The 13,421-nt window shown below is 52.1% G+C and overlaps 1 protein-coding gene across 2 annotated transcripts in view; it reads right to left on the bottom strand.

The window, feature by feature from the left end:
- The window catches only part of PRKCB (protein kinase C beta), a 115,494-nt gene that overhangs the window by 25,838 nt on the left and 76,235 nt on the right, over positions 1 to 13,421 (bottom strand). For both annotated transcript variants that reach the window (XM_068698938.1, XM_068698937.1), the window contains exons 9-12: positions 10,981 to 11,127; positions 5,190 to 5,363; positions 1,530 to 1,621; positions 504 to 566 (exon numbers count right to left, since the gene is read on the bottom strand). In XM_068698938.1, the coding sequence (XP_068555039.1) occupies positions 504 to 566; positions 1,530 to 1,621; positions 5,190 to 5,363; positions 10,981 to 11,127 (476 nt within the window). The remainder of the gene's footprint in view (positions 1 to 503; positions 567 to 1,529; positions 1,622 to 5,189; positions 5,364 to 10,980; positions 11,128 to 13,421) is intronic.

The following is a 13,421-nucleotide window of genomic DNA, read 5'->3' as shown; positions in this document are numbered from 1 at the left end:
AGCACTCATCCAGCTAACCTCGGATGCTGTAAATCATATTGCGAATGGAACAGAAGTTTTAGTATCTGACTCTAAGTGACAGACTTGCACTGAGCTCTCCGAATAACCCCTCCATAAGCACTTACTCTAATTTAATGATAAGAAAACAGTGCCCTGCAGCAAAACACGTGGCTCAGACAGTCCCTGCTACCAGCGGCATGCGTTGTATGGAGAGAAACACATGGAGCAGAGGCAAAAGAAGAATCAAAGCTGCTTTTATGAGCTTTCTTTCCTATAAAACAAGGACAAAACCAAGCACCCTCTGAAAAAGCAGTGTCACCACGAGGCTCCCAGCCCTGTTTTGGGCACGCACACCCGGTGCACGGCTGCCAACCTCTGCCTGTGGCACTGGCACAGAAGAGGGCCCTGGGGCACCCAGGCCAGCCCCCGGCACTGCTGTCCTTGTAACCTGCTCTGGCTGCAGTTCTCTGGGGAACAGAGGGTGGAGGAACTTGCTCACCTACCGATAAATGATGCCTTTGCTTTGCAGGAAGAAGAGGCCAATGGCTATTTCTGCAGCGTAGAATCTGAAATGAAAGATTTAAAAGGAGGACTGATAATTAAAGGAGATAAATCAAAATGAAAACCTTTCAGATCCAATTGCACTAGAAGAAACACACTGGGCATACATGACCAAAGGATAAAGACAGCCACAATATAAAAATACCAGACAAGCATCACACGAGAAGGACACAACCCACCCTCCGCTCCGGATCGGGCAGAGATGTGATCAGGTTGCTGTGGGCTAGCAGGGGGCTGTCACTTCTCGTTACACAAATTCTCATTAAGAGAGAGCTGGGATCTATAGCTGTTTGTTACTGTGTCTCGGCAATGCAGCTTGAAAACTTATCTGTCATCTTGGGGAGGTGGAGGGGATAGCATGCACTGCCACTGCTTTCTTTGATGAATATTCTGGGTCTCGGAGGGCTGTGCCAGAGCTACAGAGTGCCCTGTGTGCCTGATGCTGGTTCAAACCCATCCGGGCCCCGTTCACTGTTTCAGTTATTTAATTAAGCATACGAAGGCTTTCACAAACACATTCTGCTCTGTCCAGATCACAGGGAGCAGGAGCCAAAAGCCACCAGTGAGCACCCTGGTTGGCAATCCCCGCAGGGCAGCCAAAGCCCAAACATCCCTCGTACATCCCAGGGGCAGAACCCAGGTGTGGGGGCAGCGCCGTGGGCAGGAGCCCTCAGCTGCCTCCTACACCTGCGCCTCCCCCCGACCTCCCTGTCTGGTACGTGCATGGAGGTCAGGTATCTGCCCACTGACAAGTGCAATGTGCCCCAAGGAGGAGCTGGAGGCACCGGCACCCGTAGCACCAAAGAATTGTCCCGCGTCTTCCCACTGCTGCTGTCCTTCCTTTCCCCTCTCTTTTCGCTCAGGACTTGCACCACAAAAGCCCGTGCCTTGGATTATTTTTCCAGAGACTGACACAAATACATCAAATACCTACCCTGAAGGTATCGAACTAGGTCTGTTGAACTTACACAGCATGTGGCTCTTTAAACCTCCCAACCTGCTGGATCTGGTACATTAAGTCCCCACCATTCACGTATTCCATCACAAAATACAAGCGATCCTAAAAAAAAAACCACAAAAAAAGCAAACAATTAGCAGCAGAGTTATTAGAGCAGGGAATTCGCAGAGGTCACAAATAACGGCCAAAGCAATTGACAGCTCCGGTCTGTATTTTTCACGGCAATACAATTACCATTACTGCCCTCCCCAAGGGGTGCAGGTGGAGTTTGTGTTCATACGGAGCCCGTGAGACAGATGTGGTAATTCCTTTCCAGTGCTCTGGACTTGAACCTCATGCACTTCTGCAGATAGATCTGATAGCAAGTGGAAGAATTCCCACAACAGAGGTTTTTCATTCCCATTAACGAATTAGTTTTCATTCTTCACTGAACCCATTTTGCAGGGCGTTTGATGAGCCAGCACCTAGCTGGTATTAAAGCATTCCCCTGCTTCCACACTGAGGCAGCCACACAGCCACAGACCTGAGAAATTTCCAGGTAAGCTCTTAAAAGCCGTGGTTTTCTCTGCAGCCTGCTGTACCAGTGGAAGCCAAACCTGCGTGCTGGGGCACCCTGGGCTCGCACCGTGCCCTGCCCCACGCCCCAGAAGATCAGCAAGGTGAGAAACAAGACCTGGGTGTTTCCACAAAGCCCAGAACCGTGGGTTAATAAACCAGAAGCAGCTGTGTTCTGCCATGCAGCATCCCCAGCAGAGCTCTGGCGTGAGCCCTGCCAGTCCCAGGAGGCAGGGGAGCCTCGGGCAGGCGGGAGCTCAACGCCAGGGACACCTCTACCCTGGAGGAGCCATGCCCTTGAAACGCCACTTCCCTCTGATGTTTCACAGCTCTTTTTTTCAAATGGGAAATGTCTCCGAAGAAAATCATGCAGGACTGCCAAAACCACCAACCTAAACATGTCAGCTTCCCCCTGCCACAAGCACAGAGCTTTTCTGGGGGAGGGAAAAGCGACGTCTTCGGACCGCCTGAGTGCCTGCAGAAGTGGGGCACAGACGGGCGCCCAAATGCATCTTCCCTGCTACCAGCAGGCATCTGTGCTCCAGCATGGGCGCACGTCAGCTGCGGATGGGAACAGCGGAGCGCTGTCACATCAGGCCTGAGTCACCCTTCCTACAACAACCAGCTCCCCACAGCCTTCACACACCTGCCCACGGGGCCCCAGTGTGCAGGACCCCGCAGACAGCCCTGGACAGCGAGGCTCGAGGCTCACCTTAGCCCCAGCCCCAGCCCCAGCCCCGTGCTCTCCTTGCAGACACCCCAAAGCAGGGACACAGAGGCTGAAGCGCTGGGAGAGCCCCAGGTTCGTGGTGTTACATAATAATCCTCATTCTTCACTTCATTTCCTCCTTAAAACAGCCAAGCTTTTAGGACACTGAGGACAGTGTCCTAAAAGCCCAGAAGAAATGCAAATGGGAGCACTCCCATAATCACGGCTACGAAGTCACTTGGGTGATCAGGGTAATCGGCTCCTCGGCCAGGCGCAGCACCTTGGCCCTGCAGGGGCACCCTGACCACTGCAGCCTTAATGATAGTGAATGACAGCACCCGAGGGGCAGTCGGGCTATGGAAAATGTGGCACTGATGGGGTAGAAGAGGGGTTTCAGCTCACCAGCAGGCCGGGAATGCCGCACGTAGCCCCCCTGCACCTGCCTGCCTCTGCCAAGCCTCGCGGCGCAGCAGCCACGCATGGGGGAAAGGTCACCTTCAGCTGCCACTGCCACAGCACGGGCTGCTGACGGGAACGGGAAGGCCAAGCAACACGGTGCTTGTTTGCAGCTGCTTCCTAAATATATCGATCAACTTCAAGGAGGAAGAATATTAAAAAGACGCTCTCTTGAAACAGCCAGCTGAGCTCTAAAAGCAGGATTCGAGCTTTCCTCATTTGGGTGGAGGAGAGAAGGATGCTGCCTCAGGGAAAAAAAAAAAAAAAAAATCACGAATAAAGCAGCCAGATGGCTGGCCAGCCCACAGGCTGGAACAGGGGGACGCAGACGGATCTGTCCTGCTCCTGCCGTGGGAGGAAGGACAGGGTCTCTCCAAGTCTGGAGCTCCCGAGCTTGCGGAGCAGCAGCAAGGTGCAGATCCTGCGGCAGCGCCCGCGTGGAGCTGGCGGCACGGGGCCCCTTTCTGGAGCAGCCAGCACACGACTCCCGGGGCTCCTGCCAACGCCTTCTTCTGATCAACCATTTGGTTTGTCTACCTCCTGCCTGACTCCGCACCGTGAACAGGAGTCGGTGCCGGGACAAGCACCAAGCCCCCTTCCAGATGGAATTTATTGTTCCCAGTGCCACTGCTGGGAAGGGGAAGGGGAGGGCTGGGTACACCCGGCTACACCAGCACCTCCCCGCAGCCCACATGCAGACCCTGCACCTTTTCGGGCACAGCCCCAGGGCCCCCGCAGTCAGTCCCCAGGGCCCTACAGCTTCCCTCTCCTTCCAGGCCCACGCAGCTCTCTCCTCGCTTATCTTCACTTCTCTAAAACGCAGATTTCAGGCTTTTCTCTCCCCCAGCTGTCAGCTGAGCTAACAGCCCAGGCTGAGCAGGACGCTCTGGACTGTGCTCCCAGAAATCAAAGTGCTTTGTGCCAGCATTTGATAATACACCCTGCTATACATTTTGATTACATTACAAATACGATTACTATTAAGCTACTATAGGTCTGCCAGGAATAATCCCGCACTGACTCACTTCAGATGCCACAGAGATGCTGTGTGAAATAGGTTCTCCTGCCACATTTTGATTACTGTGCTGCAAAGCCGGTCCACACTCTTTAAATACACTGAATGTGTTTGGTAAATGAAATTTCTGGGATAATATTAAAATGTAATCCTCCTGGATAGCATTGTCGTCATTCCAAAGGGCTGCGCTGATTACCTCTCCCCGCTCCTGCTGACACATACCTGGACATTTTCATTTACAGGTTGCCCAACGGCAGCCCAGAGATTGCTTTAAAAGTCCCCCTTCCCCTTCCCCATTCCCCATCCCCGTTTCTGATTTGTACAAACTCAATAGCACACCCATTTCAAACTGAATTTCCTGCGCTTTGTATTAGTTTTCACTGCCTACTCTGATTTTTGATCAGAAGAATGAATTCAGAGATAAAGCACAGCACTTTGCTATTGAATCATAACTCCAATCACAGGCAGGGGGCCTTCTGAAGGGCTGCGAAATCACATCAACGCAATCAGAAGTTGCCTAATGAAAAAATCTCGAGGGTGCAGATCTTCTCCATTACAGCCTCCAGCCCAACATGCAAGCACAAACACTTTGTTCATGAAGGCATTTCTGCAAACAAATCGGGCAAGCTATAAGTTTGCTGAGGGGGAAATTACACAGCCACTTCTGGAAGTACGATGATGTATATCCAGAAAAAGAAACATGAATAAAAGCAATGGCACGTTTTAGAAAAGCTAAAATGCATCAACAAGCAGTAGCCCAGGAAAGCATCAGCCCTGGGATGCTGGCAGTGCCAGGAGTCTCAAAGAGGGTTTCTGCCCACTGGCTCATGAGTGAAGCCAAGAGAATGACACCTGATTTGCAAAGTACCAGGCTCCCAGTGTGTCCGGTGCAGGGGTTGGGCATGCAGGGCAGCAGGCAGGTGCCTGGCACTCACCATCGTCTGGAAGCAGGAGTGAAGCTGTGTCAGGAACGGAGGCTTCCCGGAGAGAGCCAGCACCCTTTTCTCGACCATGGTGCACTCTACGTCATCGTCCTGGATAACAACATCCTTCTTCAGGATTTTAACAGCATAGAGCTCGTCGGTGCCCTTCCTCTCTGCCAGCATGACCTGTGCCAGGGAGAGAACACGTGCAGGATGTTGGTAAACACACATCTGCCACATCTATAGCCTGCTTAGTACTGTGCAGTTCTCGTTACAACCTTCAGAAGAGTGCCAAATGGTACAGAAAGCTAACGGGGATGTTTCCAAAAGTATTTGGGAGCTCTTGCTGTAACAGGTAACACATTTACGTCCTTATAGCCCAGTCTCTTTGGTGAACCCAGCCTGAGGCGCTTTGCCCGTGCCACAGTTCCAAACCATTCACATTTTACCATTTTTTTAATGGTAAAAACTTGCAATGGAAAAGTTAGTACAAAGCTAATAGTACACAAAAGCAGCAAGATTTTCTGTGCCTCGCACACACCCTCCACAATGCGCACGGTAACCAAAACCTATTATGTGCCAGCCCCAAACCTCATTACATGCTAGCCCATCGCCCAGCCAAATCCCCCCTCATGCAGAAGAATCCGTTCAACCTCACTTTTTAAACCGTTTTCACCCATTTGCAGATTTATTTACTGCAATAGATGGGATGCACTGCGTCTGCTGGTGCACATTTCTCTCATTAATCACGCGCCCCAGCGAGGATCCCCCCAGCCGTTCCACCACGCTCCATCAGCGTGAGCTGCTCCTCCTGCTGCCAGCAAAGCAAAGGGGGCTGGGGAGCTGCATCCCAGCTCCTCTCCCTCAGCCTCGCATCATGTTAGATTTGAGAGCTCAGTGGAAATGAACTGCTCTACATTTGGAAGAGTGAAATCCTCCAGTCACATCAGGAGCAGCAGTCAGGATGTTTTGAAAATAAATTATGAGAACTCGACATCAAAAGGGTGGAACTGCAAGGAACTGCAAGGCGTTTCTCTCTAGAGCGGGTTTGCAGTGAGAGTGCTGGCATGTCCCGTGTGGGGCTAAGGAGAGCTGACCCACACCGTGCTGCCCCCACCACAGCCCCCAGCCGCCCCCACAGGGCAGCAGGAGCCGGGCACGGAGCTGCCTGGTGGCAGGGCCAGCGGCCACCCCCAGCCCCCCCGTCCTGTTGGGGCAGAGCAGGTGTGGGGACAGGACGGCGGCTGCCACCGCCAGGCAGCAAGGCAGGGGCCGCAGCAACGGGCTGCCAGGCTGAGGTCTCTGCTGCCCGCCCACTTGTTAGAGCAAAAATAACAGTCACATTTAGGGAGTACTTTTTAAAAGCATGTGGCTCTTTGGCTCATTTCATGCGCTTGGCTCTGGCTCGGTGACAGGCTGGCTGTCCTTGACACTCTGCTTGTCAGGATTAGCCGAGGAAGGCATCAGGGCTTCCGAGCGCCAAGTGCTTTGGAAAAGCCACTGACATTTACATTTTCATCAGCAGGGCACAGGATTGCAGCGAACACACGCCGTCCTCATCCATCGGCAGTGTTAAAAAGCAGACTGACAGCAGAGCAGCGACTTCAGTAATGGATTTATTTACTTGCTGATGTTTAAAGGAAGTTGAGATTCTGCAGCATGGGGCATGAGCACTCGAGCAATGCTGCTGTGCACAGGTGCTAAAATACGGGGCTGATTTTTTAAAGGCAGGTGGGCTCTGGCAGTTCCAAGTTGGTGGAAAAGAGAAGCAGCCACTGCAAGGACAGGCTGAGAGAAAATGAAGGCTTCTGTGGAAGTCAGTGGCTCACATGCAGAGTCACCAGTGTGCGGACGTACCTTGCTACCCATAACCCTTTCAGAGAAAAAAAAAAGTAAAAGAGAGAATTTCTGAACCTAGCATCTGTTACTGCCAGGGACGGACTGCTCCGGGGGGAACAGCAGGAGGAGTCCACTTGGGAAGCAGAGAAATCGCAGCGCGGAGCAGAGCTTGGAAAGCATCCTGGTGCTTTTCAAGATATTTTGCTTGGAGACTCTCAGGGGAGAGAGCGTTGTTGTTGGTAACAGAGTGTGTTTGGAGATGAACACACCAGGAAATTTCCCTGGAGGTACGAAAAGATCAAAATGTAAAGATAAAATCGGCTGCTGAAGAATGGGGTTCGGTAGCAGTAAATAGCGCAGTGGGGACTGAACTCTGCCGACTGGAGGCCTGTAGGGGAGAAAATCCCAGGCAGAGGGGGGGGTGACACTGAGTCGTCCCCACCAAGCAGGGAACAGCTCCCAGCACTCGGTCTCTGCAGCGGGGTGAGAGGCAGAGGTTTGCTGGTGCACTGAATTAATGCAAAAAACTGCTCCAGGGCTTACATGGACTGTAAATGTTTCATGCGGTAGCTTTGCAATGACATAGCAGTCCTGAGCCACAGCTGAGCCAGCCAGCCCTGCATTACTGACATGTAAAATGCAAAGGGGCTTCTCTGCAGCTGCCTGCAGGTCAGTGGCACTGCACACATCGCGGAGAGGCATTCGGTGGACAAGGGCGAATGCACGTCTGGGTGTGTGCAAGGGGGATGCAGAAAACTGTGTTACTGCATTGCTCTTTCACGTCTGGGCTGGCAGAGCGAGCAGCTACAGAAGTGTAAATCGAGACTAATGCTGTTCAGGATGTTGTAATCACTCTGAATTTGCATATGCAGATGGGATTGCAGGCTCTGCTTTACAGCACTCACAAAAATACCTCCTGCACCCTGCCCGACAAGCATGAAGTCTGTGAGCGTTAGCAGACTCAGCCTGCTCCCCGAGCAGCAGGCAGGGCAGCTTGCAGCCTGCAGGGCTGGGGCAAGCACCCCTGGCTCTGCCTGCAGCTGCTCGGTGGTGCGGTGCCAGCACGGTGCAGGTTTGGCACCCACAGCCTGTCCTGGTGCTGAGCTCCGCGCTCTCGGTGCATCGCTGGCATCGCGGTTCCTATGGTGACTGCAGCATGGATACAGCCGAAGTCTCAGGGGAAGGACAGCCAGTGATGAGCCGGCTTCGGCAGTGCCTGCTAATGACAGTGAGGAAGATTTGTACCCTTTGCTTTGTAAACACAGTAAGATTAGGACAAGTGAATTCGCCCAGAGCAGTTTGCTAACACCTCGCACCACGCTGCACAGGACACGCGTGTTTGTGAGGAGGTGGTGTGCAAGCACCATGCAGCAGGTGCCCGGGGCTGGAGCACCTCTGAAAGTTCGAACCTGGGCCCTGGCCGCTGCTCTGCCCGTGTGTGCCTGCTACCAGTCCTCTGGACATTTCACACCAAGCTGGGGCAGGAGAGCACTTTACAGCATGAAGATTTTCATGGGACACGAAAATTGTCAAATTGTCTCCTATTGCACTCTAATCCATAACAGCAGAGGCAAAAGTATCAGCACTACTCCAAAAAAACACCTTAAAACCCCCCGAAACGACTGACAGCTCGATAGCATAACAGATTGATTAGCTACAAAAATATGAGCCAGCCCCAGAATTTAACTTCTCTCTATTTATATTACAGCAAAGCAAACCCGGGGCGGGCTGTGCCAAGAGCTGTGTTCCTCCGTCGGGAACATCTCCCGTCCCCTTGCCAAGCCGGGGGGGGGACGGGACTGCCCCCGCCTGCAGCTCCAGGGCCGCCCGCAGAGTGAGCCCAGCCCGGGCAGGGGGCAGCTGGGGGCAGCCCCACAGCAGCCAGGGCAGGGACACCGAGGGCTGCCCCGCATCCTGCTGCTGAGCACCCGTACAACAGCCATGCACGCCTGTACGAGGTGTACAATCCTGTGGTTTTCTGGTCTTCCAGAGTGCAAAACCAGAGCTGAACCCCCACCCCCCTAACCCTCGCTGCTTGGCTCAGTGGGGACTTTCATCTGCCAGCTCACTCTCTGGAAAGTAAACTGCTTTTTTTTTTTTTTTTTTTTTTTTTTTTTTTTGCGCACAAAAAGCTAATATTTAACTTGATTTATTCCTGCAATATACAGTATTTGTTTGGGAACGCTCCAGCTTAACAACTGGAGGTACTCTGACACTGGACGCAGAGAAAGCAAGGCCAGCACATGGGTGCTCCTCATCTTGCACAGCCGCAGCAGAGGAGGAAGGAAAACGCGTGGCAGTAAATCCGAGCTGACAGTGCCACCAGGTTAACGAGCTGGCGCCTGCGATGGGCTCGCTGACACCCTGCTGGCTGCATTCGGGGAGCTCTCAGGGGCTGCGGGGACCCACGCAGCAGAGGCTGGGTGGCAGCAGCTCGCAGCAGAGCACCGAGCACGCTGCAGTGCCCGCCCTGGCCGCAGGAGAGGAAACGCGGGGCAAGGCTCCTGGCGAGGCGCAGGCACACGTGAGGGTGAGGCTGCATCTCCCCGTACGAACCAACGTGCTGTTTTAATAAGCGCTAATTAGCATATTTATAACATTCTGTTCCAGGGAACAGTTTCTGTCACACATTCCCTTATATAAGCCATGATGCCGACTGAAGGGTTTGCTAATGTTTCTCAAATTAAAAGAAGGAAGAGGGGGGGGGGGGAAAAACAACTACAGCTTCCAGATGCCAAGCAGCAGACTTTAAAAGAGATTATTTGTTGGGAGGGAGGGAGGGTAAAAGCAGTTAGTGGTGTTCAGAGCCGGGGTTTCGGCTCTGCTGGGATGAGGCAGGCACCCCCACACTCCGTGTACCTCCGCGGCTGCCTCCAGCACCCGGCAGCTGCGGGAGGAGAGCTGAGCTGTGCGCTGCCCCTGCTGTGACCTGCAAGCAGCTGAGCTGCTCCAGCACCATCACCTGCACGGCTGAACAAGGCTGCAGCAGCAGGGGTGCTAGCGCAGCGCTTGCTTGCTCGCCCAGGTCTCCAGCCTGCAGCAGAGCTGTGTAAAACAGAGCGACAGCAGCATCGCCCTCAGGGGCAATGGGGGTGCTCTGAATGCTGGGCACCACCATGAGCTGCCCCTGTCCTGCTAAAGCTGTGCCAGTGCCTCTCTGAGCTCTCCACGGGCCCCTCCAGGGAGGCAGCAAGCACCGGGCAGAGGCTGGGAGCTCCCAGAGCTCAGGTGCCAGCAGCAGGAGGCTGGGAGGGACGGGGTGCCAGCCGGGACAGGCAGGTTCACCCCTGTGTGTGCTGTGTGTGTATCAGCAGCACTCCCCTCCTGTTTCTGTCCTGCCTCCGCTCCAGAGATCTGCCTGGAGGCAGAGCAATGCTCCCTGCAATTAAGGCAGTTCGCTAATCAGAGCAGCGTCAGGCCATCTGTCACAGCCGTGAACGCAGCGCTGGTGCATGCAGCCAGCCACCTTTCTCCTGGCCTGGGCTTTGAAGTCACAGCAGCAGTCCGGGGACTGGAATTTCTAATGGAAATCATGACAAAGTTGGCAACTCCCCAAGAAAAATGAAGGCTCCGAGTCACATAATTACTAGAAGAATGAAATTCTGTTACCACTCATAACCAGCCTGGAAAGTTAATTAAAATGTTCATGTATATTTGTAATTATTAAAGGAAGAAAAAAAGCCGAAATAAAAGCTTTAAAGACACAGTACACACCCTGCTTCCCAAAGAGAGCGTCTCTTTTGGTGCTGGTTTAACCCGACACCTCAAGTCTTTGTTACTGTGATGCAGCAGGACCAGAGCCCCAAAGGCAGCAAACGACCAGACCCCAATTACCAGACACGAAGCAGAGCAAGGGCAGAGCAGGGCTTCGGACTCCTGGGCTGGAGCAGCCACGCAGCCACTGCTCAGCATTGTTAGAAACATTTTTAATACAGAGCGTGCGAATGCATATGTCCTACCACACCTTTCCAAAGCTTCCTTTTCCCAGCACCATCAGGAAATTGAAATCTGAAAGTTTCATCCGATCTCTGCTCCCGTTGTTGTCGAACTTAGAAATGGCATTTGTTGTCTTCTCATCTGCAGCCTTGGACCCTGTGCCAATCTTGGCTCTCTGCAGGGACAGAGATGGAGAAAAGAGAAAAATTACTGAAAACAACATGCAGAAATGTCATGATGAAAACAGAGAATGCTCCTGAATCCCATGTTAATCAGCTCTTTGCTATCTGAAAGCTACACCAAGCTATGGAAGCCTCCCATGTGCCCTGGGTGTGGGTCAGACACAGCACAGGCTCTGCCCAGCTCATCCCCAGCTCAGATCCGTGAGAATCCAGGAGCCACATCCCCGGATGCTCCAGCCGCCAGCTCCTCCTGCAGCTTACAGGATGAGTCCATCCATCCTCTGATCACAGCCAGGGGGGCTTTTCCCACGTTGAATGGCCACCCATGGGACCTCCACAACACCCCCGGGCAGGCGCAGAGCTAGAGCTGGAGTCCCAGAAGCACACCCGAGCTGCAGGTAGCATCGACCTCCTGCAGCGCTGGCAAGTGGCAGCTCCAGAGATCATCCTTACAGACCACCAACAGCAGATGGGAAAACCGAGCTGTGGCCAGGAGCGTTCAATGTTTTAAACCTTGAGCCCTGCCTCAGAAATGCCAACCCATAATGTGCTCGAGGCCATTCAAGTATAAAACAGAGCCTTAAATGAGCTTTGCCTTCACAAAGCTGACTTCTGTCTCTCACCTTATGAGAAAATGACAGGTGAATATAAATATATTGTTGTGAAATACAGGAATTGTTATCAAGCTCCAACTTTGTTACTATCTGATATCAAAGAGAATTGCACTCCTGTGCCAGTTCAGGCTGAACGTAGGAAGCTACAAATTCATTTTGAAAAAAAACGCAGAATAGAAAGCACTTCTGCATCCCCAAGCAATCACACGAGCTGGTTCAATCACAATTGCTTATTAAGAAGCCCTCACAAACCCCCACGTTTTTTAAACACAAAATCTCATCAGTTGCTTGGCACCTTCTCATTGGTCCAGGGGCTATCTAATTTGCTGAACCACAATTTGTAAAAACTATCTCACAATTTATTCGGTTTTAATTTTTAGAAATATGCCACACTGTAGGGCTTGCATTGAGCTCAGTCTAGCATGAAATTCCATTAACCCGATTCCAGCAGTTCAATTTGACTGCTGCTCGCAGCTCCTCCAGATAGGAGCCTCACAAGTAATCTCCAAGCCTTTGCAGCTGCTAATTGGTTATTGCAAGGTTCTCCTTGCTGTAAAATTCCCCATTCAAGGTCACCTGCAGCACCTACAAACATCTGAAAGAGTGCTGCACTGAAAAATAAAGGTACAGTTTCAAGGATTTGCAAACATCATAATTGCTAATACAGCTCTGAACAAGTGCCCCAGGGAAGAGGCTGAAATCATTCAACAGCCTGAGACCTGCTACTGCTGCAAATGGAGCAGCGTGCACAGGATGCTTGCTTTCCGATGGAAAACAATAATGACAACAACAACAAAAAAGAGTTTGTGCATAGAAAAGGAAACAAAGTCACCTCTCTGAAAGTATCATAGGACTTCTGGGGTTGGAAGGGACCTTAAGGATCATCTAGTCCCAACCCCCCTGCCATGGGCAGGGATGCCACCCACTAAAAGTCCAAAGTTTCTCCCTAGCTGCAATTTTTACGCTGTTGCAACCTCCCCAGGACAAGGGGCTATCTGCCAGAGCATTTTAGTCAAGGTCAGTTCGTGTGCCCCATGGCACTGCCCTGGGGGTCCTGCTGCCCACCCTAGCACCCGGAGCTCCTGGCATGTGCTGGGCCAAGTGAGAAACGGCTGTACCTGTGGTTTGGCACAGCGATCTCTGAAATCTTGCCCAAGTAAAACAACAATCACAGTTCTGATCGAAGAGCACAAAGCCTTGGACACTCCCCACCTTATCCATCTCCACTTTTGAAGGAGAAACCTCTAAGTGTGCAGCCGTGGCACTGGCTGAAAGCTGCTCATTTAATTTGGCTGAAGATGGATTCAGATGTGTGCAACTAAACAAGCCCAGCCTTTGCGTCGTCACAGAGCCAGCCCCGTGTTGTGTGACTTTGCCTTCAGCAATCCTTACCCTATTGTATTCCAAAGCTCTCTGTAAAAGAAACGTGTACTTATCAGCAGGCAAAACAGTCATGTTCTGTGAAAGCTTCCCTAACTACTCTATCACAGTTAAAAAACAATCTTGTCAGATCAAATTTGACACTAAATTAACCTCTGCGAAAACAAGCTTTAACAAGATTCAAGGGCAATCATTGTGTTTCCATTAAATTACACCCAAAAGCACACCTCTGCATTTAACACCTATCTCCTGCACGCCTGCAGCCCCAGCACCGGCACTGGTCACGGGAATCT

Source organism: Anas acuta, chromosome 15, assembly GCF_963932015.1.
Source record: "Anas acuta chromosome 15, bAnaAcu1.1, whole genome shotgun sequence".
In the NCBI taxonomy this organism is placed as follows: domain Eukaryota; kingdom Metazoa; phylum Chordata; class Aves; order Anseriformes; family Anatidae; genus Anas; species Anas acuta.
This window is presented reverse-complemented; position numbering and strand designations above follow the sequence as displayed.